Source organism: Somniosus microcephalus, unplaced genomic scaffold (assembly GCF_052327205.1).
Source record: "Somniosus microcephalus isolate GS21.2 unplaced genomic scaffold, FLI_Smic_1.0 unresolved_chr6, whole genome shotgun sequence".
NCBI lineage: Eukaryota > Metazoa > Chordata > Chondrichthyes > Squaliformes > Somniosidae > Somniosus > Somniosus microcephalus.
This window is the reverse complement of record NW_028225184.1, coordinates 36,901,580-36,929,269: the sequence shown is the minus strand read 5'-3', so window position 1 is coordinate 36,929,269 and position 27,690 is coordinate 36,901,580. Positions and strand designations below refer to the sequence as shown.

Sequence of the window (27,690 nt, the reverse complement as noted above, 5' to 3'; positions counted from 1 at the left end):
GACATTTAATGCAGAGAAATGTGATGTGATGATCTTTGGGAACATGAATGAGAAAATACAATATAAAGGAAATGATAAAATGGTACATGGCATTCAGGATCAGAGTGCCTGTAAAGAAGAGAACTTGGTCAATATGTTCAACGAAAACTTTAAAGTCTGTGTCCTTAAAAGTAGAAGCATAAAGTAAAAACGGAAGATGGTTATGCTAAACCGCCATGTATCACTGGTTCGGTCTCAGTGGAAGCATTGTGCCCCATTCTGGGCACCACATATTAAGAAGCATGTCACGACCTTGTAGAGGCTGCGAGGAAATTTACCAAAATGGTAGCAGGGATGAGGATATTCAGTTGTGTAGAATAACTAGAGAAGCTGGTATGGTCTCCTTATGGCAGAGAGGTATAAGGGAAGATTTACATCACTGGTTCCAGTGATGGTGAACTTCAGTTATGTGGAGAGACTGGAGAATCTGTGGTTGTTCCCCTTGGTACAAACCAAACATGTGCCCATAAGGAGGAAAGATGGGGTTTCCGTAACTGGATTGCCGGATGAGAAAGGAATAGAGGTTAAAATAAACAGAGAAGAGAATTTATGACAGATGTCAAGTGCAGAACATCACGTAGAGTCCAAGTTTACAGGCGGCAATTGAAAAACGATATAAGAATGGCAAAGAGAGATTTTGAAAACAAATTAGTTGGTAACATGAAAGCGAATGCAAAAATTGATTTGTGTGGAGTCAGAGAGCATGACTGAGGTACTGAATGAGGATTTTAGATCTGTCTTCACAAAAGAAGAGGATGAAATTAATGTTTCCGTACAGGAGGGGTTTATATATATCGGATAGGTTAAAATAGATAGAAAGGAGCTTGCTAATAGGTTGGAATCACTCAAAGATAACAATTCACCTGGTCCATATGGGATGCATCGTACTTTGCTGAGAGAATCTATGGTGGCAATTGCCGAAGCTTTGACCACAGTCTTCCAATCCTCCATGGAAATGCGAGTGTTGCCAGAGGACTGAAGGATTGCAAATGTCACTGAATGTTCAAAAACGGGGAGAGAGATAAACCTGATAACTACAGGCTAATCAGTCTACCTTCGGCAGTGGGAAAACTCCTGGAAACCACAGTCACTGAGAAAATTATTTGGTTTAATAAGGGTAGCCAGCTGTCACTTAATGAAATATATTGTTCAAGTATAATCGCGTTTGACTGACCTGATTGAGTTCTTTGATGAAGTAGCAATGAGGATTGATGAAGGTAGTGAACTAGATGTTGTATATCTGGAATTTAAATAATGTATCACATAGCAAACTCACTCGAAAAGTAGAAGCACATGGTATTAAAGGGACGGTGGTGAATTGTATTCTTAAATGGCTAAGGGATAAGAGGCAGTGAATAGTCGTGAACAGATGTTGTTCTGATCATGTGCAGGTGCATCCAAAGGGTCGGTGATTTTCCTGTTATATATAAATGACGTAGACTTCTGCATAAGGGATAACATTTAGAATATTGTGTTTGATTCTAAACTTTGTAAGCTTCAGCAGGATAGCAGCAGACTTCAGGAGGTTGCACTCAGAGTGGTGAAATGGGCAGAAATATGTCAGTTGCAATCTACTGCGGCTAATTGTGCAGTGAAGCACTTTGGGAGAAAAACCATGGATAGGCAGTATAAATTAAATGGCACTAATGTTAGGTGTTGAAAGAGAAGACAGAACCTGGAGTACATGCTCACAAATCATTGAAAGTGACAGGGCAAATTGATAAGGCAGTAAAACACGTGTATGGGATAACTGGCTTCCAAAAATGAGGAACTGAACACAAGAACAAGGAAGTCATGCTAAACATATACAAATCACTGGTTACAGCTCAGTTGGAGCAGCACCTGAAAGGGTGGTGGAATCAGCTTCCATGGGAAATTTCATGAGGTCAATGAACATGTACTTGAAGAGCACTAATTTTCATGATTATGGGTTAAAAGATCGAGGATAGGACTAAATTGGACAGATCTCTCAAAGACCCTACACAGACACGATATGCGGAAGGGCCTCCTTCTGCAGTGTAAGATTCCAAGATTCTAACTGAATAAGGTCTATTCAGAAGACCGTTTGTGAACAATTATAATAATTCATGGCTAGGAGCAAGATCTGCCTTTGGGCTTAAAGGAAAAATAAACGTTAAATGATGTGCAGGTAAAAAAGTGGTCCATTTTGTGACTGGGTGAAACCAGCACTGAAACACAAAGGGAAGCAACAGGGCAGTGGGTGTTCGAAAACACTGAGCATCTTTACAGAGCCCCACATGCGACCATACCACAGAACATTTTGGCAAGTCTAGCTTGGAAGGTTCTTTATGGAATGATTGGAGCCATTAACGGTGGGAATTGAGATTGAAAAACATTAAGCTTAAGATCAAATTCTGTGCACAAACGGCAGCTGCAGCACTGTATTTGTTGAAGAACATTAGACTCCGCCCACTGTGCAGATCTATATCTCAGTGAGGTGCTCAGCTCCTGCACATTGAATGTGGAAGTGGAGTTAAAATAAATTCCTAGATCTGAACGCTGCCTGAAATATTCATCAGAATGATTTACTTGTACAGACAGTACACACACGCTCACAGATATCAAAAAGTACCTTAAATTGAGATGCAAGATCGAAAAGAGAACGAAAAATAAGTAAACAAAGGGGAAATGATCAATACAGAAGAGAACAGGAGCAGCAGTTAGGTGTGAAAACTGAAGGCTGCGGTTTCAACTCGAAGGAGCTTTTGTTTAAAGAAAGAGGAACTAATCTGCTCACAGAAATAATAGTTTCTTAGGACCAACGGCAGAGCTAAAAATATATTTACTGGAGTATCCACTGTGTTAATATGTTTCTCCTCCTTCTCTCTCCAACGCTCCTGAACCATAGAATCATAGAAGTGTACGACACAGGAGGCCATTCGGCCCATCGTATCTGTGTCGGCTGGAAAGGATTTTCCTTTGTCCACTGGACACCTTTCTGTTCTGTTCCACAAATTACCATGTGTTGCCGAATCGACAGAAGAACTTTTAGTTCAACTGAACACCTTTGTGAAACCTCAAATCTCATTAGCTGATATTTTGCTTTATCAGACATAAACTTAACCGCCTCAGTTCAATTAGTCTAATCTTTCCCCTTTCCTTTGTGAAGGAGGCGACTCACTCTGGAATACGGTTGTAAGGGCGTGGCTTTTCTGTTTTGCCCTCGCCTATAGTGGACAATTTCCATGTCTGAGCTCAGACGCTGTGTGTCCATGAACGGTTGATTACAGAAGGTGTAAACATCAGTGTCCTCAGTGGATATCCACTAATCAACGCTGTACAACGGGGTCACGAGTTAACGATCAGCAGCGAGCACTCTCTCTACTTCTATGTACGCACTGAACCCACCACCTCTCCCGGAAATCGATACCACTTGCAATCTTTCAATGTTACACATGGAGAATTCAGCACCAGCATGGAACCGCTCCGAAAGGTTCCCAATCTAAAGTGGTCCACACCAAACTAGGAGCTGCTTTAAGCCACTGAGCTACCGGAGATCGGAGACCACCGGACTCAGTCCCAGTTTCCCACTTATATTTGCCCATTCATTTATCTCACAGACCCGGAATCCAGTAATTTAGGTATAAAATTGTTCACGACTCACCAAATAGCATTAACATGGCGGCTCTCTCCATGTTCTAGTGTTCCCTGCGTTGAGACTTGAGAGCTGTAAGAAAAGCAACTGAGTCTCTTGCTCCACTTCGCAGAAGATCATTCCCGGAAGCGTGGAGGCAATGAGAGCAGAAAGAGAGGCTGGGAGGAATTGAGGTGGTCCCCAAAATTAAAGCAACAACACTGAGTTATTTTTACATGCTGGAACGCAATATGGTTTGGAATGTTGAAAAGTCCAACGTGACAACGTTGGATTATTAGACACTAATCACTGGCAACACAAATCAGGAGGGTTGAGAAATGGGTCTCCAAATCTCTACTGCCCGTTTTCCACCCGGCGGTGTGACAATTCACCCTATACTGTATACTATCATTCTCTTCCCTGAAGGAGATTAATTATCCAGTTGACTTTTTACGACCTCCCGCTTGTTTCATGGTCATTTTCCTGCCGCCAGCCCATCAATTGCCCTAATTCAAGATTCAGTTTCCTAACCTGTTACAGTGAGGTTATGAATTCATTCACCTCTGGGCAGCTGGTTGTCTGGGATTGACATTACAGAATACACACATGTTTGCCTCGAAAATCATAGAATCGTATAATTATAGCAACAAATACACTCCTAAGGAGACCATTCGGCCCAACGTGTCCGTGCTAACCAGCCTAATCACACCTACTATCACTAGTTCCGTAGCCCTGTAGGTTATGGCTCTTCAAGTGCATAATCAAGTGCTTTTTAAATGTGATGAGGGTTTCTCCCTCTACCAACCTTTCAGGCAGTGAGTTCCAACTTCGCACCACCCTCTGGGTGGAAAACGTTTTCCTCAGCACCCTCTTATTGTTTTACCAACTCCTTGAAATGTATGCCCCCTGGGTCTTGACCCCTCTACTAACTGAAAGAGCTCAATCCCATCCACACTATCTAGGCTGCTCATAATATTGTACATCTCAAACAAACCTCCCCTGAGCCTCCTCTGTTTTAAGGAAAACAACCCCAGCCTATTCAATCTTTCCTCATAACTATTTTTTTCCAGTCAACGCAACATCCTCGTAAAACTCCGCTGCACCGACTCTAGTGTAATCACATTCTTCCTGTAATAGGGTGACCAGAACTGCACGCAGTATCAAGCTGTGGCCGAATGAGTATTGTATACAGTACTAGCACAACTTTCCTGCTCTTATATTCTATGCATCGGCTAATAGAGGAAAACATTCAACAAGACTTTTTAACTACTTTTTCAACGTGCCCTACTGCCTTTCAGGATCTGTGTACATATACGCCAAGCTCGCTCTGTTCCTCCACACCTCTCTGTATCCTTCCATTACTTGTCTATTCCCTTGCCTTGTTGCCCATCCGCAAATGCATTGCCTCACACTTTTCCGGACTGAATTCCATTTGCCACCTTTCTGCCTAACTGACCAGTTTGTCGATATCTTCCTGCAGTCTAAAGCTTTCCTCCTCACGGTCAACCACACAGCCAATTTCTGTGTCATCTGCAAATGTCTTTATCAAGCCCACTTTAGTTCTAACTAAATCATTAATATATACCACAAAAATAAGGGACCGAGCAATGAGCCCTTTGGAACACCACTGGAAACAGCTTACCAATCGCACAAACACCCCTCAACGATTACGCTTTGCTTCCTGCCACTCACCCAATATTGAATCTAATTTGCCACTCTCCCTTGGATCCCGTGGGCTTTTTATTTTTGGATCAGCCTGCCAACCGGGATCTTGTGAAAAGTCTTGCTATAAGCCATCTGGACAGCATGAAACGCACTGCCCTCACAGAGCCTCCATGTTACCTCCTCATAGAATTCAATCTAGTAATTCGGACACGATCTTCCCTTAAAAAAACCATGCTGACTGTTCTTGATTAATCTGTGTCTTTCTAAATGAAGGTTTATACTGTCCTTCAGAATTGATTCCAGTAATTTGCCCACCACCACGGTTAAACTAACTGGCCTGTAATTGCATGTTTTATCCCTTCCTCCCTTTTTAAATAATGGTACAAAGTTAGCCGTTCTTTTATTCTGTGGCACTATTCCTGCAGCCAGGTAGGATTGTGAAATTATGGTCAAAGCCACCGCAATTTCCTCACTTGCTTCTTTTAATAGCCTCTGATATATTTCATCTGGACCTGGCGACTTATCTAATACCAACGACGCTCAACCCCTTAATACAAGGCTGCTCAACACTTTAATGTCTCCTCCGCCTCCACGCATAGATCACCACTTTGTTCCCGGATAGGCCCGACTATCTTTCCAATTATCCTTTAAGTTTTATGTAATTATAAAAGATCTTTGTGTATTCTTTGATTCTACCAGTATTATTTCATGCCCACTTCTGCTTTCCTAATTTCCTTCTTAATTTCACCCTATATTTTCTAAATTCTTCTTGGCTTTCTGCAGATTTGAACTTAGGGTATCTGCTATAGGCTTCCCTTTTTTTGCCTTACCTTACCCTGTATGCACCTTGTCATCTAGGGGGCTCTAATTTGGGCAGTTCCTTCGGGGAACATGTTTACCCTAAACTCCATTTATCTCCCTCTTGAATGCCATCACCGGTCTGACACTGATTTACCATCAAGTAACTGTTTCTAGTCTACTTTTGCTAAATCACTTCTCAGCCTAGTAAAATTGGCCTTAGAACATAAGAAATAGGAGCAGGAGTATCCACACGGCCCCTCGGGCCTGCTCCACCATTCAAGAGGATCATGGCTGATCAGAATCTAGACTCACATCCGCTTCCCTGCCCTCTCCCCATAACCCCCAATTCCCTAATCTGCTAGGAAAATGTCTATCTCCATTTTAAATGTATTTAATGTTGCAGCTTCCACAGCTCTCTGGGGTAGCAAATTCCATAGATTTACTACCCTCTAAGTGAAGAATTTTCTCCTCATCTCAGTTTTGAAAGGGCAGCCCCTTATTCAAGGATTAGTTCTAAACTCATCCTTCAGTGGAAACATCCTCACCGCATCCACCCGATCAAGCCCCCTCACAATCTTTTATGTTTTGATAAGATCGCCTCTCATTCTTCTGAACTCCAATGTGTAGAGTCCCAACCTACTCAACCTTTCCTCATATGTCAACCCCCTCATCTCCGGAATCAACCGAGTGAACCTTCTCTGAACTGCCTCGAGAGCAAGTATATCTTTTCTTCAATATGGAAACCAAAACTTCACTTTAACTTAGAAGCCTTTCCCCATGTTTTTTATTTGTCCTTATCCGTAATTATGCAAAAACTAAATGAATTATGATCACCATTACAAAAATGCTCTCCACCTAATAATCCTTCCACCTGGCCAGCTATTTTCACTAAAACTAAATCGAGAACTGCGCCCCCTCCTTTTGTGTTTGCTACGTATTGGCTAAAATGGTTCTCTAGAATACCATTTAGGAAGTCTGTGCCTTCTATATGTTTTACACTGGTAGTATCCCATTTAATATTGGTGTAATTGAAATCCCCCACTATTATTGCCTAATATTTTTGCACTTGTCAGAAAGTTGCATACAAATTTGCTCTGTTAACTCCATCGGACTCTTTGGCGTTCTATAGCATACACCCAGCAGTCTGATTGACCCTTGTTTGTTAGTTAGTTCAACCGATGTGGCATCATTTGATGATCTTCCCAAAATATCACAACTCCACACAACTGAAATTGACTCTTTAATCAATATGGCACCCACCGTTGATGTTCTCACTGCCTCTCTATCTCGCTTGAAAATCCTGCGACCAGTATGCCATTACTACCCATCTTTCTGCCATGCGTCAGTAATGGCTTTCTTATTATACACCCACCTGTCTATTTGAGCCAAGAGCTCATCTCCTTTATTTCCTAGACTCCTTTCCTTGAAGTATATAACATTCAGCCTTGCCAAACTGCCTTGTTGTCTATTTGCTAGCCCTTGTTTCCTCTGCTTTCCCAACTCGCTAAACTAATTTTCTACCGCAATTTCCAGCTTTGCTTCTCTCCCTTCTGAAAATAATCTCAGGTTCCCATCGCCCTGCCGAGCTAGTTCAAACCCTCCCCAACAGCACGAGCAAACCAGGACACACCCCCCACCCCCGACCCGCCCCCATTCCCTCGCGAAAATATTTGAAGCGGCTCTGTTGAGGTGTCAACCGTCCGGCTCGTACAGGTTCGACTAGCACCAGAAACGGTCTTATAATCATAGAGTTATGCAGCACAGAAAGTGGCCCATCGGACAATGGTGTCCGCGTCGGCCATCAAGCCCCATCTGTTCTAATCCCATTCCCAGCACTTGGCCCGTAGCCTTGTATGCTATGGCGTTTCAAGTGCCCACTTAAATGCTGCTTCATGAATCTTGTGAGGGTTCCTGCCTCTACCACCCTTTCAGGCAATGAGTTCCAGATTCCAACCACGCTCTGGGAGAAAAAGCATTTCCTCAAATCCCCTCTAAACCTCCTGCCCCTTACATTGAATCTAAGCCCCCTGGATATTGACCCCTCTACTAGGGGAAAAGTTCCTTTCTATCTACCCAATCTATGCCATTCATAATTTTATACACCTCAATCAGGTACCGCATCAGCCTTCCCTGCTCTAAGGAAATCAACCCCAGCCTCTCTAGTCTCTCTTCATAGCAGCAGCACCTCAGCCCATGTAACATCCTGGTGAATCTCCACTGCACCCTCTCCAATGCAATCACATCCTTCCCAAAGTGCAGTGACCATAACTGCACACAGTATTCCAGCTGTGGCCTAACCAACGTTTTATAAAGCTCCATCATAACTTCACTTATATTCGATGCCTCGAGTAATGAAGGCAAGTATCCTACATGAATTTTAAAAATCTTATCAAAATGTCCTGCTTCCTTTCGGTATCAATGTACATGCAGACCAAGATCTCTCTGATCCTCTATCCTTCCTAGGGTCCTACCATTCACTGTGTATTCCGTTGCCTTGTTAGTCCTCCCTAAATGCATCACTTCACACTTTAAAGGGTTAAATTCCATTTGCCTCTCTTCTTCCCATCTAAGCAAACCTTCAATAACGTCCTGTAGCCTCAGGCTTCTCTCCTCGCTATTTACCACTCCCCCAATATTCGTGTCATCTGCGAACTTAATGATCATACCTGCTAAATAGAAATATAAAAGGTAGGAGCAGGAGTAGGCCATTCGACCCCTCGACACTTCTCCGCCATTCAATACGATCAGGGCTGATCTTTCAAATTCAGTACACTGTCCCTGCTTTCTCCCCATATCCCTTGCTCCCTTTAGCCTCAAGAAATATATCCAAATCCTTCTTGAATATATTTAATGAATTGGCCCCTATTGACTTCTGCTGTAGATCATTCCACAGGTTCACCAGTCTCTGGGTGAAGAAATTCCTTCGCATCTCTGTCCTAAATGGCTTACCTATTATCCTTAGATTGTGACCCCTGGATCTTGACTACCTGTCCATCGGGAACATCCATCCTGCATGTAATTTGTCTAGTCCTGTTAGAATTTTATAATTTTCAATGAGATCGCCTCTCATTCTTCCATACTCCAGCGAGTACAAGCCCAATCGACCCAATCTCTCCTCATACTTCATTCCTGTCATCCCAGCTATTAGCCTGGAGAATCTTCGCTGCACTCCTTCCATGGCAAGAACATCCTTCCTCAGATTAGGCGAACAAACCGCACACAATACTCAAGATGTGATCTCACCAAGGCCCAGTACAACTGCAGCAAGACATCCTTGTTCCTGTACGCAAAACCTTCTCGCTATGAAGGCCCACATACCATTTGCCTTCTTAACCGCCTGCTGCACCTGCATGCTTCCCTTCAGCGACTGGTGCACAAGGACGCCCAGGTATCGTTGCACTTGCCCTTCTCCCAATCTATTGCCATTCAGATAATAATATGCTTTCTTGTTTTTGACACCATCGTGGGTAACCTCGCATTTATCCACGTTATAGTGCATCTGCCATGCTTCTGCCCAATCAACCAACCTGTCCAAACCATACTGGAGTTTCTCAGCATCATCCTCATAGCACACACGCCCACCCATCTTTGTGTCATCTGCAAACATGGAGATATTACATCTAGTTCCATCGTCCAGGTCATTAACATATATTGCGAATAGCTGGGGACCAAGGACTGATCCCTGCGTTACCCCACTAAACACTGCCTGCAACTCGGAAAAAGCCATTTATTCCAACTCTTTGCTTTCTGTTTGCCAACCAGTTCTCTATCCAAGTCAATACCTTGCCCCCAATTCCATGTGCCTTAAATTTACACGCTAACCTCTTATGCGGGACCTTATCAAAAGCCTATTGAAATTCAACATTCACCACATCCACTGGTTCTCCCTTGTCTATTTTACCAGTTACATCCTCAAAAATTCCACTAGATTAGTCAAGCACGTTTTAACTTTTGTAAATCCATGTTGACTTTGTCCAATATGGTCACTGTTTTCCAAGTGCTCTGCTATTACATCATTTATATTGGACTCTATCATTTTCACCACTACCGATGTCAGGTTACCAGTCTGTAATTCCCCGTTTTCTCTCTACCACACTTTTTGAACAGTGGGTTAACATTAGCTACTCTCCAGTCCATGGGTAATGTTCCGGAATCTATTGAATTTTGGAAGCTGACCAGCAATGCATCTACTATTTCTAGGGCCACATCCTTAAATACCCTAGGATGTCGATTATCAGGCCCTGGGGATTTATCGGCCTTCATTCTCGTCAATTTCTCTAACACCATTTCCTTACAAATAATGAATTATATCATTTCCTCCATTTCATTAGACCCTATGCTCCCTGACATCTCTGGGAGGTTATTTGTGTCCTCCTTTGTGAAGATAGAACAAAGTATGTATTTAACTGGCCTGCCATTTTTTTGTTCTCCATTATAAATTCCCCTGATTCTGAATGCAAGGGACCTACGCTTGACTTCAACAATCTGTTTATCTTCACATATCTACAACAGCTTTTACAGTCAGTTTTAATGTTCGCTGCAAGCTAACTCTCATACTCTATTTCCCCCCACTTAATTAATCCCTTTCCCTCCTTTGTTGAAACCTAAGTTGCTCCCAATCCTCAGGTTTACTGCTTTTTCTGGCCACTTTATATGTCCTCTCCTTGGATCTTATGCTATCTCTAATTTCCCTTGTTCACCACGGTTGAGTCACCTTTTTTGTTTTATTGTTATGCCAAACTGGGATTAACAAATTCTGTAGTTCATCCATGCGATCTTTGAATGTTTGCCATTGCCGACCCACCATCAACCATTTGAGTGACATTCCCCAATCAATCCTATCCAACACGCACCTCATACCATCTTAGTGTCCTTTATTTAAATTCAGGACCCTGGTCTCTGAGGCAACAACTTCACTCTCCATCTTAATGAAGAATTATACATTCATATCTAAATCATTAATGTACACTACAAACAGCAAAGGACCCAGCACCGATCCCTGCGGTATAGCACTGGACACATTCTTCCAGTCACTAAAACAACCTTCGACCATTACACTTTGCCTCCTGCCAATAATCCAATTTTGGATCCAATGTGCCTAATTGCCCTGGATCCCACGGGCTCTTACCTTCTTGACCAGTCTCCCATGCAAAACTTTATCAAAAGCCTTACTGAAGTCCATGTAGACTACATCCACTGCACTACCCTCATCCATGCACCTAGTCAACCCCACGAAAAATTAAATCAAATTGTTTAGACATGACCTCGCACTGACAAAGCCATGCTGACTATACTTGATTGATTCTTGCCTCTCCCTGTGGAGAATAATTGCATCCCTCAGACTTTTCCCCCCAATTATTTCACTACCACTGATGTTATGCTCACTGACCAGTAATTCCCAATGCCTCAGAAATCTAAAGCCCTCGCTCCTGCAACATCTCTCCAGCCACACAATCATCTGATCTACTAGACTATCTCTGTACTCACTGGCACGTGGCATCTGGAGTAACCCGGGGATTGCTATCTTTAAGGACCTGCTTTTTAGTGTATTCTTGCTCCCTAAATGCTGCCTGCAGTACTTCATCCGTCGTTCTACTTATTTTGTTGTTACCGATATGGACTAAGGTCTCTGGCTGCTCACCCTACTCCCTTAGAATGTCCTTCAGCTGTTCAGTGACATCCATCGACCTAACCAGTACGCAGAGCTGAAAACCGGTTAGCGATCGAGAAGCAGTCAGGGGATTCTTGCCCTACCTGCCTGGTCCTCCTCCTCTGTCTGGCGTTCACCCATTTCCTCTCTGCCTGCAAACTATTAAGCTGGGAGATGACCACCTCCTGAAACGTGCTATCCACAAGTTCTCAGTCTTGCGAAAGAACTGCAGTGTCCCCAAGCGCCGCTCATGATCCGAAACCCGGAGTTCGACCTGCTGTAGCTGGAGGCACTTCCCATTCACGTTGTCGTCCAGGCTAGGAGAAGCATCCAGGAGTTCCTGCTTGTCACAGGATGTGCACTCCATGCGACTGAGCTGCCCTGCCAAGCCTCTGTTTATTAGATACATTGACAAAACATTTAGTATTCCCATTTGCCCTAAATTAAATTCTAAACAACATCAGTGAAGTTAAAAAAGCTATGAAGCTTACCAGAGCTTAACCTGAATTGAAAGGAAATCGATACAACCATTGACAACCAATATGTTACCAGCAATCCTATGACATCAATTCTTGTATTTATTTTCCCCTTCGCCGCTGCTGCTCTCAGTGAGTATTTGTCTCACTTCTCTCCCGCAGCTTAAATCCTCGGTGTGCTCGCTCAGTAAATGGAAACTGCTTCACTCGAGAGAACTGTGTTTGTTTTTACTGTGATGATAAAGTGTGAGTACGATCTCTTTACAACAACCTAACACCATCCTGGGGCTGGAGGCATCTGACGGTTGTTTTTAGACAGCCTCAAATATGAACCAGATTCCTGTGCCGAGAAATTGTATCCTACCTGTATAGTCAGCTTTATTTCCAGTCCCGCTCAGAACCTCCGCTCAGAGTGGACCAGCCACGAGGGCTGATGACAGATTCCAGATTCGTAATGCACACTTCAAAGTGTGCCACCACCTGGAGAAACATCAACTGGGAGACATAGTTAGGCCCATCCCCCACATTCCCCTGCCTTTACAATGACTGCGCATGTTCTGAGCACATATACTCCACCCCCCACCCCAGGGGAAGCCTTGGCAATTCTAGGGATGCAGGGACAGCATCACGGGTCTCTAACCTTTTCGCCAGCTTTGCAACTCGTGACAAGGATTCTCCAGATGAATAGAAATGGAATTCAGGGGACTGAAACACATCCGACAATTCATCCTCCTTCCCGTACATGATGCAGTCCGGGGCATTGTCCTTCGTCCCCAGACACATGATATCCCTCTGTGACATCATCAGAAATCATGTGACCAGATTCCACAAGTAGCCATCGACTCCCTTCGCCTCCTCTACTGACCCCAGAGTGTTGCCACTCTGAACTGCCTGCCCAACCGTGTGATCTCGCTGAGCTTAAATTCACTCGGGTTAATGTCAGGCAGACTGATGCTTCCCTCTATTCCTCCCACAAGCACAATCGCAATAGCAGCATTGACTTTATGAGTCACCCCAATGCAACCTCATGATAAGTCCATTAGTGTGGAACTTTTATGTCCTGCTCGAACCTGAAAACAGCTTCCTCACCCCACACCCAATCCATTGCCAGCCTGTTATAGATCACCACCAATACATTGCCTGCTCACCCACTGCTGCCAAAACCCGTATCCAGCCTTCATCACTTCGATGTCGAAAGACTCCAGCGCTCTCCTTACCACTTTCCCCACTACCAGCATCACAAACTAAAACGTATTCAGAATGCCACATCTCACGTCTTGACCTGAAAACAGGTCAGCCCCCTGTGTTGTGCCTTCATGCGGAGTTCCACTCGCTCCCTGTGCTCCAGTGAGTTGATATGTAGATCTTTGCCCGCCCGCTCCAATCGCTTCATGTCTGACTTCCATCCAACCACAGCGATCTCCTCTAGCCATCATTCTCTGTGCGGACTCTCCACTTCTCGCTGCGCTCCTGTGGCACAGTATTACTCCTCAGTAACCGCTGCTCCTGCTCCACCATCGCAAATGTTACTCAAGGAACTTCACCCACAGCATTTGGAACTCCAGCCCTCAACTGGTCCCCTTACCCCCTGCATCAAAAACCCTCCTCAATAACCTACTCCCTCACTCAGTGCTCAACACGCTATACCATGTACAATGTGTCTCACATGCTTGCCCCAGTCTGTGCACCTGCCATATACACAATATACTGTGCCATCTCTCTGTATATGCGGAGTACCGTACTAATTTAAGTTGTCATGGTTGAAGTCAGTATTCAGATGTGTGCAGAGCTATTGTGCATTGGTACTCCGCAACTTGGGGTGGTAGCTCTTGTGTTTACCCCTCGGTGTTCACCCGCTACACCCTCGTCACACTGGAAGCGATAATGGTGCTTACTCAGAGGAGGAGAGGAAACATCACATAGAAACATATAAACATAGAAGATAGGAGCAGGATTAGGCCATTCGGCCCCTCGAGCCTGATCCGCCATTCAATGCGATCATGCCTGATCATCCAAATTCAGTACTCGGTCCCTGCTTTCTCCCCATACCCCTTGATCCATTTAGCCTGAAAAAATATATCCAACTCCTTCTTGAATATATTTAATGAATTGGAGTCTAGTGCCTGCTGTGGTAGAGAATTCCACAGGTTCACTATTCTCTGACTGAACATGTTCCCCCTCATTTCTGTCATAAATGGCCTACCCCTTATCATTAGACTTAGAAACCTGGTTCTGGACTCCCCGACCATCGGGAACATCCTTCCTGCATCTAGTCTGTCCAGTCCTGTCAGAATGTTATAAGTTTCAATGAGATCCCCTCACATTCTTCTTAACTCCAGCGAGTATAAGCCCAATCGACCCAATCTCTCCTCATACGTCGTTCCTGCCATCCCAGGTATCAGCCTGGCGAATCTTCGCTGAACTCCTTCCATGGCAAGAACATCCTTCCTCAGATAAGGCTACCAAAAGTGCACACAATATTCAAGATGTGGTCTCACCAAGGCCCTCTAAAACTGCAGCAAGTCATCCCTGTTCCTGTACTCAAACCCTCTCGCTACGAAGGCCAACATACCATTTGCCTTCTTAACCACCTGCTGCACCTGCATATTTACATTCAACGACTGGCGCACAAGGACACCCAGGTCTCCTTGCACTTCCCCTTCTCCCAATCTATTGCCATTCAGATAAAAATCTGCTTTCCTGGTTTAGCCACCAAAGTGGATAACTTCACATTTATCCACGTTATATTGCTTCTGCCATGCTTCTGCCCAATCACCCAACCTGTCCAAATCATCCTGGAGTTTCTCAGCATGCTCCTCACAGCACACACGCCCACCCAGCTTTGTGTCGTCTGCAAATTTTGAGATATTACATCTAGTTCCCTTGTCTAGGTCATTAATATGTGATGTGAATATCTGGGGTCCAAGGACCGATCGCTGCGGTACCGGACAAGTCACTGACTGCCACGCGGAAAAAGACCAATTTATTCCAACTCTTTGCTTTCTGTCTGCGAACCAGTTCTCTATCCAAGTCAATAACTTGCCCCCAAAAGCACGTGCCCTAACTTTACACGCTAATCTCTTATGCAGGACCTTATCAAAAGCCTTCTGAAAGTCCAAATACACCACATCCACTGGTTCTCCCTTACCTATTTTAGCTGTTACACCCTCAAAAAATTCCAGTAGATTAGACAAGCACGATTTACCGTTTGTAAATCCATGTTGACTTTGTCCGATGCTGTCACTGTTTTCCAAGTGCTCTGCTATTACATATTTTATATAGGACTCCAGCATTATCCCCACTACTGATGTCAGGCTTACCGGTCTTTAATTCCCCGTTTTCTACTGACCAACTTCTTTGAATAGTGGGGTAACTTTAGCTATCCTCCAATCGATGGGTATTGTTCCAGATTCCATTGAATGTTGGAAGATGATCAGCAACGCATGTACTATTTCTAGGGTCACTTCCTTAAATATCCTAGGATGTAGATTATCAGGCCCTGGGGATTTATCTGCCTTCAATCCCATCAATTTCCCTAACACCATTTCCCTACAAATACTGATTTATTTCAGTACCTCCCTCTCATCAGACCCTATTTGCCCCGATATCTCTGGGAGGTTATTTGTGTCCTCCTTTGTGAAGACAGAACCAAAATATGTATTTAATTGGTAAGCCATTTCTTTGTTCCCCAATATAAATCCCCCTGATTGTGACTGAAAAGGACCTACGCTTGAATTCACCAAACTTTTTCTCTTCACATATCTATAAAAGCTTTTACAGTCAGGCTTTATGTTCCCTGCAAGCTTACTCTCATATTCTATTTTCCCCTTCTTAATTAATCCTTTTGCCCTCCTTTGTTGAATCGTAAACTGTTCCCAATCCTCAGGTTTACTGCTTTATCTGGCCAATGTGTATGTTCTCTCCTTGGATCTTATGCTACCCCTAATTTCCCTTGTTAGCCACGGTTGAGTTTTTTATTTTTTGTTTTATTTTTATGCCAAACTGGGATTAACAAAATCCGTAGTTCATCCATTCGATCACAGGCCGAGAGATAATGGGCAGCAGTCATGCCAGTCCTAGCGGCTGGTTTGAATCGAGAATCTGTATCTGGAATAGAATAGGGTACTACTTGTATCTCTGATTATATTCATGTTCACTATATTTGTAATTAATAGTATTTGATTAAATAATTTTAATATTAATTTGTGCGTTTCTGTCCTTTCCTCTATTTGGATGGAGTAAATTCACTCACAGTGTCAGCTGCCAACTCCAGCTCCTTCCCACGGTAATGACAACTGATGAATTGTAACCAGGGTCTGAAATCTGTCTCCTGCTGACATCACAAAGGGTGCCAGTAGGCGATCACACAGCAGCCAGCACAGGCTCCGCGCAATGGCTGTATGACAGGGTCACATGGCCAGGCTCTGCACGTGATGCAATCTCACTGGAATGGTGCACAGGCTACAAGATCAGCTCTATAGTGTGATGAATCAGCCTCAGACCCCAGGTCCTGTCTCACGACGTACTCTGCTGGGAGCACAACCACCAAAAATTAGCCTTCATGAATCCTGTCTCCTGACCTCGTAATATGAACTCTCACTATTCGATGCCCATCCAAACACTCGTCCTCCTCCTGCTTCATTGAACCAAAGACTGGCCAGCTGACTTTTGAAACAGGATGCTCTAAAATATGTTTTGCTGCTGGTGGAGGAAATTGTCCCAAGAGCATTTTGGTGTCTTTAGATAGATCAACAAATTAGACGCCTGAAAATCTTATAACCAGGAATATTTAATGTACAATCCTGCCCTTTTCTGTGCCAGGTCTGCGTTGTCGCCACAGCACCATCTTCCAATATGGCAACTTGAACCTACAGCTCACCACTCATCGTGCATTTACACACATGCACTGTAAATCTATCTTGGACCTTCTTATATTCATTAATGTCTGACCATATCTAATACGGTACTATTTCTTACTCGAGTGATATCTATCTCTCCCAATCCATTGTGCACCTTGTTTCTCCTCTCTAATGTTACACCCTGGTGTACGTCCCCCTGCCAAATTATTGTAAATCATTTCCAACAGCACTATGGAACAGCTCACTCGTCGCCACCCTTCAGCGAGAATATTGGTCCCGGTTCTGCTGAGGTACAAACCATCAGTCCTGTACAAGGCTCATCTCCCTGAACGGGTCCCAAGGTCCCATGAAACTGAAGCTCTCTCGCCAAATTTCCAGCCATGCATTCATCTGCTGTCTCCCCCTACGTGTATACTAGTTTACCATAAGTTTCCTTTATTCTGTTTCATTTAATCTCTGAGGTTATCTTCATCCAGAGAGCTCTAGGTATGGAAGCCCTTCTTTTGCTATTGTTGTGTGTAGGGTACATGCATGTGAGAATCTGTTATACCCTCTACTCATGGTTCCTGCCTGGGTTTGTAATTTTAAATATATCAGAACACACAAACATATTCTCTCTCTCTCTTCCTCTCTCTCTCTCTCTCTCACACACACACACACACACTCATATATATATGGAGTGATAGATCTATCTGTTTCTCTATCTTTCACTTAGGAAGACGATTGCCCCACACGAAACGTTAAACTTTATTCTTTCTGACCTGTTATGTTTCTTTAATATTTCCTGGGTTTTATTTCAGATTTATAACATTTTACTTGTTGTTACAGTGCTGCGTGACCCTGTCCAGTTTTGTAACAGAGGTTAAGAGTATATCCGGATTTATCACAGAAAACAATAGGTCACTGGGAAAGATCCGCATTGCTCAGGTAAGCTCTGCCACTGGAAACCTCCAGCAGTAAGAGATGGGCTGGGTCAGTTACACAAGACTCGGTGCCTTCATTGTGCAGCCTCCAGGAGTCACCTTTAGAACTGTCAAAGTTAGACCCAACACTTTGTTTTCCCAGAACACACATTAACTGACCCGTTAACTTTGTTTGCTTTTCTGCCAGTCTGCACTCCCAGTCATAAGGCTGATTAAATTGCGAGCGTGAAAAGTATGTTCTAGTGCTTTATGTGTGTTACTCTGATTCCTGTCTCTACTGCCCTGTTTTATTTGTAGCTGTCTGCCTTTCATTTTCTCGCTCTTCCTGTGCTTATATGCTAATCTCAAGCTTTTTTAGTCTTATTTCTTCAGGTATCTTTAATTTCTGTCTATCACTCTTCTATTTCTCTTTTTATGTTTTCTATCACACTCTGTCTCACTCTGTATCTCTATCTTGCTTCATGTCTTCATAGAATCGTATATAATAGAATAAGGCTGTTCCATCCATCATACCGTTAATAGAGCTCTCCAAGGCATTCCACTCTCCTACAGTTTCCACCCATAATCCTGCAATGTTCTCCGTTCAAATGCTTATCCAATTCTCTTTTGAAAGTTACAATTGAAACTTCTTCCACCATCATTCATGCAGTGCATTCCAGATAATAACACCCCCCCCCCCACAGCTCGCTGTGTAAAATAATTATTCTCGTCTCACCGCTGGTTCTTTTGCCAATTACTGCAATTGCCTCCCCTCTATCTCTGTCTTCTTTTTCTCCTCTTTCCATTTCTCTAACTCTCTCCCTGGCTCTTTCTCTCATCTCTGTCTGCCTCTTTTTTTAACTTTCCTCCCGGTCTACAACTCTTTCCCTCTCTCTTTCCGTCTCCCTCTGACTAGCTCTGACTCAATTGGTGCATCTTTCCTCTTTTCTACTTCGTTCTGTACAATCCCGTTGGTCTCTCATTCCATTTCGCTGTTCTGTCAGTATCTTTCGTTCTATTACAAGTTTTCTCTCTCTTTCTATAGCCCATCTCCTTTTCAACTATCCCTGCTTTATTATATTTTCTTTTCTCCCTCTCTATCTCATTATTTCCTTCTCTTGCTTATCTTTCTTTCTGTGTTCCATCTATCTTTCCATTCAGCTTTATCTCTATCTCGTTCCTCTTTTTTATCAAATGATCTCTCTGTTTGTGTGCCTTTGACTGTGTGCTCTGTCTCTCCATTTCTCCCTTTGTGCATTGCTCTCGCTCTCTCTCCTGCAACTCATTTGCTCCGTCTCTCTGTTTTGCTCCCTCTCTGGGCTGTCTGTCTTATTTAACTCCTTTTCATCATTGCTTTGTACCACAGTGTAAGCCTCTGAGTCAGAAGGTTGTAGGTGTAAGTACCACTCCAGAGATTCAAGCTCCAAAGTCTAGGCTGACACTCCAGTGCTGTGTTGTGGTAGTGCTACACTCTCAGTCAGAGGTGCCACCTTTTGGATGTGACGTTAAACCGAGTCCCCGTCTGCCCTCTCAGGTGGATCTAATAGATCACATGGCGCTATTTTGAAGAAGAGCAGGGGAGTTCTCCCAGATGTCCTGGGGCCAATATTTATCCATCAAGCAACAGTTTGCTCGTTTTATTTAAAACATATTATCTGGTCCTCATCACATTGCTGTTTGTGGGAGCTTGCTGTGTGCAAATTGGCTGCTGCATTTCCCAGATATCAACACTGAGAACACTTCAAAAAAAAGTACTTCATTGACTATAAGGCACTTTGGGACTTCCGGTGGTCGTGACATGCGTTCTATCAATCCATGTATGTATGCCTTTCTTACCCACTCTGTGTCCTGTCTCTCCATTTATCGTCTGTGCTTTTCTTTTTCTCTTCAGTCTCTCTTTTAACCTGTTTCTTTCTCTGTCTCTTTGCCCTATCTAAATGTTTCTGTTTGTCCCCTCATCTTCTTCAGCTTTTTTTAACGTGATTTTACAATGAAATGTAACTTTTTGTTTGCAGACTACGTAAGGGCGCTAATAATTGCACGTCACTCGATCATTAGCATTCATACCAGAAAGGAAGATTAACTCTATATTGCGAAATCCGTAAATCAAGATAAAGACACTATTTATATCTGTTCAGGCACATAGCAAGTAACTATATACATTTCAAGATTTTCCTACAGAACCATCGCCACACTTCAGAAGTAATTCATTGTGTAAAGTGATTTGAGACACCTAACTATAAAAGCCACTTTACAAATCCTATTTTAATTAATTAAATTGTTCAGTTGTCGATGAGAATGTAGCCGCAACAGTTTTGTCTCACGTTGTCTCGTTTGCTGTCTGTAGCTCTCCTGCATTGTTCCTTTCTGTGTCTCTAGTTCGCTTTGATTGCCTTCTTCTGTCTATAATAACATAAGAAATAAGAACGAGGCGCAGGAGTAGGCCAGAGGACCCTTGAGCAGTCTCCACCATTCAGTAAGATCATTGCTGAACGACATATCCATGCATCCCTTGATTCCCTTAGTATCCAAAAATCTATCGATCTCAGTTTTGAATATACTCAATTAGTGAGCATCCAAAGTGCTCCGGTGTAGAGACTTCCAAAGATTAACAACATTCTGAGTGAAGAAATTTCCGCTCATCTCATTCCTAAATGTCCAATGCCTTATCCTGGATCTATGACCCCTAGTTCTAGACTGTCTAGCCAGGGCAACAGCCTCTCAGCATCTCCCCTGTCAAGCCCTCTAAGAAGTTCATACATTTCAATAAGATCACCTCACATTCTTCTAAACCTCCAGAGAATATAATCAGACTCTACTCAATATCTTCTCATAGTACATCCCTCTTATGCTATAATCTATCTAGTGAACCTATGTTGCACACTCTCTAAGACAAGTACATCCTTCCTTAATTAAATAGATTAAACTGTACACAGTCCTCCAGGTGTGTTCTCACCGATGCCCTATTTAATTGCAGCAAGACCTCCTTATTTTATAAAGCAAGCCCCTTATAATAATGCTCAGCATATAATTTGTTTTCCTAACAGCTCGCTGTACCTGAATATTAACTTGCTGTTAATCGTGAAACAGGACACACAAATCACACTGAATCCGACATTTACAAGTCTGTTGACTTATTTAATATCTACTGCTTTTCCATTCTTCCAACCGAAGTGGATAATTTCACACTTCCTTCTGCGCTCCACTAGTTACACCCTGACAACCTGAAAATGACCCGTTTATTCCTACTCTCTGCGTTCTGACCGTTGACAAATCTGCAATTCGTGCTAATATGGTACCCTCAATCCCATGAGCCCTATTCTTGTTTAACAACCTATTGTGTGGCACCTTATCGAATGGGTTCTGAAAATCAAATTCTACATCCATTTGTTCCGCCTTATTTAGCCTGCTGTTTGCACCCTGCAAAAAATCTAATAGGTTTGTCAAACACCATTTCTCTTTCATAAAGCCGTGTTGTCTCTAACGAATCACATTGTGATATTCCAGGTGCTCTGGTACCACTTCCTTAATAGTAGCTTTTTTCCTTTCCCAACTACAGAAGGCAGTTCCATGTTTTCTGCCCAATCCCCCGCCTTTATTTTACATTGTGGTTACATTTGCTGCAGTCCAATCCACGGGGAACTTTCTGGAACCTCGGGACTTCTGTAAGATCGAAACCAATACTATCTCTGCAGATACCTCTTTTACAACCCTATGATGTTGGACATCAGGTCCAGCAGATTTGTTGGCTTTTAGTCCCATTCATTTCTCTGGTACATTTCCATTACTAATATTAATCACTTTACGTTCCTCACTCTCTATATTTCCTTGGTTCCCGAAAATTTCTGGTATGTTCTTTGTGTCTTCCAATATGAAGGCAGAAACAGAATATTTGTTTAATGTATCTCTTTTCATCTCCGCTATTTGTCTGTGTTACTCCTGGTTAACTTACCCTCTGCCTCTCGCAGTTTCATTCTCAATTTGTCTAATATCTTCACTCAAATTTCCCTTTCTCACAAACTCCCACTCTTTCTTTTAATCGGTGTTATACTTTTTCTGTTTTCTTATACATCTGCATGTGCCTTTCCTGTTTCTGCTTTTCCTCCGTGTATTTTATCTCCTTATATTTGTCTCTTTCTATTTTTCGCCACCTCAACTGTTACTGGTTTCTCTCTCTGCCTTCTCAGTGTGTCTAAACCTTTTATTTCTCACACTCTCCCTCTTTCTGTCTATTCCATTTTTGTTCCTTTTTCTATCCATTTCAACATCTACATCTCATAATCTTTGCTTATTTACGTCTTTCGATTGGTTTCTTTCTGTTTTTTACTTTCTTTAGCTTGTTATCTCTGCAACTCTATGCTCGGCAATCATTTTCCATTTTTGTTTCTCTACGTTTCCTTTCTGTCTCTCTGTTAGGCTCCCAGTTCTGACCTCAGTTTTTCTCTCTGTTTAGGGCTCACACTATCTCTCATTTTCACTTTTCACCTGACTCTATATGTATTTTTTATCTCTCTATCTCTCTATCTGTCTACATATCTGTCTATCTGTCTATCTATCTATCTATCTATGATTTAATTAATTTAACAATTAGATTGAATGGGTATTTCACAGCGCTCTTCAGCTCCTCTCTGAATTTAGTCTGGGTCAGGACATAAATACAGGTGTTGGTGCAGGAACTGAGAAGCTGAAGCATTGTTGCTGTCAGTTCTGTAATATAACGAGTGTCGGTGAAGGAGTAATAAAACCGAATATCTGCAATTCGCCGGTAAATGTTATAAAAAAGCTGGGTTACCCACAACAGTATAAAGCTGCCGGTTATACTGAAGAGTAAAATGATGGATTTCCTTCGGTTCTCCAACTCTGGGTCCTTGTGATTCTCTCCATTGCTGCGGCCCCGCAGTCCCCTGCGGACTCTACTGGCCGCTAAAATACGTCTGACTGTCAGAACATTGAGCAGCAAAATCAGAAAGAACGGGAAACAAGGGGTTAAAATGAGGTGAAACAACTCAAATGCTCCCCATGCAAGGGAAGTATAGAAGCTCGGTTTAATGGAACATTCCCAGGGAACATTATGCATTATATAGGCAGGTTGATATCTGAAGTACCAGGGGAAAGACACCAAAAACCCTAGCATGCTCACTGTCCCGATAACCACGACCGCAGTTTTCTCGGTGCAATATTTTGTTTTCAGCTTCTCACAACAAATGGCCACAAACCGATCAAAGGTGAAAGCGACTGTGAGCCAGACAGAAACCACCGTGGTTGCAAAACCCAAGAAGCCAACGAGACTGCACACAGGAGTAATGTTCAAGAATGAAAATGGGAAATAGATCAGAACAATCCACTTCAATACGGGATCAGTGATAACGACCAGGAGATCGGCCGCTGCCATTCCCACCAGGTAGTGAGTGATACATTTGGAGAGACCGCACTTTCCTCGGGACAGGATCACAATCGCCACCACGTTAACTGTAAGAGAGAGAAAAAGAAGCAGATAAATTACTGATCAGGCCTGGAGCCCAAGCAGCAGTTTGACAGGATCTGGGCTGAAATTTCCAGAATTGTTGCTGCATCGAACAGTGGAAACTCATTCATGGACCTGGGCAGCACTTTCCGGCAAGTAATATTTTTTAAAACACAATTATCGAGAATGAATTGTGAAATCCACACAGAAAGTGAATAAGCACCGGATACACTGGAAGGGCTGACTGAGGGCACATTGCCGGTGGGGAAGAGAAAAGGGGTTTTACAGAGTCGGAATCCAAAGTGTTAAATCTGGATTTGATCTCCAGACCGAGGGAAAGTGATTCAAGCGGGAAGGTTTGGGGACAGGTGGAGGTGCAGCTGGTTCGTTGCTCTGGGTTCAGAGAGCCGACAGGGGCTGGCATTAAACGAGAACGGCCGAGAGCCGCTGTGGTGTGTTTGAGGATTTGGATCAGATTGAAAGAGGCAGCTGGAGGCCGAGCCAGTGAGTGAGATTGGAGCGGAGAAAAGGAAAAGGACATGTGGGAGCCGCAGGGGAGTCAGGAGCACAGGTTTTGGGAAATCCTACAACCTGAAGTAACGGAGGAGGAGCTAGAGGGTTCATTGCAGTCGGAGGAGAGGATGGCATTCACAGGGAGAGACGGTAGCAGAGTTAGTGGAAATCTAATTCATACATTTCAGTAACACAACTCAATTAATGCATTCAATCAGTAATGTCTGTGGTTACCGGTGTCGGTGAACGGCTCGTTGGTGTAAATTGTCATCAATATTTTTACACAGCACATCAGTTGCATCAAATTCAAATGAGTTCAACCTCATTTTTTATTGAATTCAACTGATGTACAGCATTTAAAATCCACGATTTAATAACTCATTATGATCAATAAATCATGGATCCTATTATTTAAATCAATAGAATTACGTGCAATAATAATTCATAACGTAAGGAAAAATAATATTTACCAAAACAGACTGAAGTGCTGACGGACAAACACACAACAATATAATCTCTCCCAATTTTACCACAACCTAATAACACATCTCTTACTTATAATTATACTCGAAGTTTCAGTAGCTCTCTCTCAATCACTTTCACTCTAACATTTGCTTCTCTCTTGCCTTCTGACTCTCTCTTTCTCTATCCCTCCTCTATATATCCACACTGTCTGTGTTCTCTTTGTCAAAGCTCTCTCTCCCTCTCTCTTTCTCAGTTACTCCTTTATATTTCTGCACTGTCTGTGCCCTCTTTGTCAAAGCCCTCTGTCCCTCTCTCATTCTCTATCCCTCCTCTATATTTCCACACTGTCTGTGCTCTCTTTGTCAAAGCTCTCTCTCCCTCTTTCTTTCTCTATCCCGACTCTATATTTCAGCACTGTCTGTGCTCTCTTTGTCAAAGCTCTCTCTCCCTCTCTCTTTCTCAGTTACTCCTCTATATTTCTGCACTGTCTGTGCCCTCTTTGTCAAAGCTCTCTCTCCCTCTCTCTTTCTCAGTTCCTCCTCTATATTTCTTCAATATCTATACCCTCTTTTTCAAAGCTCTACCTCGCTCTCTCTATCTCTATTCCTCCTCTATATTTCTGCACTTTCTGTGCCCTCCTTGTCAAAGCTCTCTCTCCCTCTCTCTTTGTCCATTCCTCCTCTATATTTCTGCGCTGTCTGTGTTCTCTTTGTTAAAGCTCTCTCTCCCTCTCTCTTTCTCTATCCCTCCTCTATATTTCTGCGCTGTCTGTGTTCTCTTTGTTAAAGCTCTCTCTCCCTCTCTCTTTCTCTATCCCTCCTCTATATTTCTGCACTGTCTGTGCTCCCTTTGTCACAGCTCTCTCTCCCTCTCTCTTTCTCTATCCCTCCTCTAGATTTCTGCACTGTCAGTGCACTCTTTGTCACAGCTCTCTCTCCCTCTCTCTTTCTCTATCCCTCCTCTATAATTCCACACTGTCTGTGCTCTCTTTGTCAAAGCTCTCTCTCCCTCTTTCTTTCTCTATCCCTTCTCTATATTTCCACAATGTCTGTGCTCTCTTTCTCAAAGCTCTCTCTCCCTCTCGCTTTCTCTATCCCTCCTCTATATTTCCACACTGTCATTGCTCGCTTTGTCAAAGCACTCTCTACTTCTCTCTTTCTATATCCCTCCTCTATATTTCCGCACTGTCTGTAATCTCTCTGTCAAAGCTCATGTTCATATCCGATTCAATCCTAAAATCCTACGCCCAAATTCTGCTCACCAGCTCCTTGCTCAGTGATCGTATTATCAGCGTAAATTTGTCCAATGGTGAACCGTTTAATGTTTATTCAGGGCACTCATTTCGCCACCTGTTCCTCTGCACAGTTAACTTCATCTGCAATGCAAGGAAGAGACAGACTCGAATGCCTCTTCCAGACAGAGCTGACAAAACTTGAAGTCCCTTCTCCGGTAATTATAAAATACAGCGTTAGATGGCAGGAATGTACAATTAACTCAACTCCAACCTCACCGCTGCTATCTATAAGCTCCAGATCAATAGAAGGGCTATTGATTCCAACAGATACAGTGCAAACTTATAAAACATAACCTCAAAACATTTCATTTTACAATGAGGTCCAGTGACAGTCAGTGAATCCATCGCCACTGAAGGAGAGAAGGAGATGTGAAAGAGACAGCAGCAATCTTAGTTCAGTCGCCAGACCTCTGGAGTGCCGTCAGATACACACACAGTGAAATAATATTTCATAACAGTGATAACCAATGCACACATTGAAATCCCAGTCAAACTGAACCATGTTATCGGGGAGGGAGTACATTGCACTCCCTCATTGTAACACTGACACCGTGAACTTTCTCATTATTAATCACTGAAAAAACATTTGCGGTAAAAATATTCCAGAACAGGGTAGTTCCACAAGATGAAACTGATAACAGCTAATACATACTCTTAGCCCAGGCAGCTGATTCAGTACAGATAATAATCCCAGAGCAATGCCAGGGCTGGATGTACAAAGATCATTACAGATATACTGCAGCTGCGACAAGACAGAAAGAGCAGAGACTGAGGACATTTCATTCTTCCACTGGTTGAAATGAACAGGCAGCTGTGTAAAACATGGAGAGAGTGAAACATTACCCAGTGCAGCAGCACAGTTAACACCGATTTACACCATTAGTAGCAAAGATACAGGCTTACCAGGAACTCCAACGGCTGCAAGGACAGTATAGTAAATGTCTTCTATATGATAGATTACTGGATATCCCATTTCCGTGAGAAGCGGTGACTGCTGTTGGAGTGGAACCCACAGCTCCGGCAGACACACCGAGCTGATCCGTTCCAATGGGCCCTGATTTATACAGGGGATAAGTCTCCAATGACACAGTTATATCCCTGATCATTGCTATTATTTACAGTCACTTGAACAAACACATTATATCATTGACACTGATCCAATTAATGTGGTGGATAAAACACAAACATCTCAATGACCACAAGTTAATCACACCTCTCTGGGGAATAAGGCAGAAAGCTCTCACCTACAGGACGGATCCAACAATAATGAGCGCCTTCATTTACAGTTTCCTGTAGTTGTATTGGCCATGTTCACTGCTATCGATCGATTATAATTGTTAATGATTTCTCCGCAGTGTACGCTGAACCCAGGGACTCGAGCAGACACGCTGCACTCTGTTCCTGGAGTTTCCCAGTTAAAATGTGAAGTTTCAGTCTCTGACTCAGGGACAGTTAAAGTCCATGTTCAGGATTTGAAACTAGAAATTACCGTGGATTATATTAGGATTCAGTAACTGAACGTGCCCCATTGACATTCCTCTCTCAGCTATTTAACAGCAGAAATTTACCTGTTTATTCTACATAGGTTAACGGCTCCAGTAAATTTAGAACAGTGCCAACAGCTGACTCCATTCTTCCTGTTCACTCCTGGCCGGAACCAAACCTCCACCTTCCATGAACTTCAACCGAACCCAAACTCTGCTGTCAACCTCCAGCCCTGCTCAAATCCCGCTTTCCCATCACTCTCGCCCTCACTGAGACTCATTGTCCCTCAGTCAGCCAACGACTTAAATGTAAATTCTCATCCTTGATTTAAATCCCTCCATGACCTCACCCCTCGCCATCTCCAACCTCGCCTCCGAACCAGCAGCAAACCCACCCATGATCTCTCCATACCTCTGACACTGGCCTCTTTCGGTGGGGCTGCCCTCACTTGTTTCCAGTCTTACAGATCTGATCGTAGCCAG

At 43.2% G+C, this 27,690-nt stretch overlaps 1 protein-coding gene across 1 annotated transcript; it reads right to left on the bottom strand.

Moving 5' to 3' along the window:
- Positions 1 to 20,128: 20,128 nt before the first annotated feature.
- On the bottom strand, positions 20,129 to 26,722 carry LOC147087203 (putative G protein-coupled receptor 139). Its single transcript, XM_085978112.1, has 2 exons — positions 26,627 to 26,722; positions 20,129 to 23,456 (listed from the first exon to the last, which is right to left on the bottom strand). The coding sequence occupies exons 1-2, from the start codon at positions 26,694 to 26,696 to the stop codon at positions 22,552 to 22,554; spliced, it is 975 nt and encodes a 324-aa protein (XP_085834238.1). The 5' UTR covers positions 26,697 to 26,722; the 3' UTR covers positions 20,129 to 22,551.
- Positions 26,723 to 27,690: the final 968 nt, after the last annotated feature.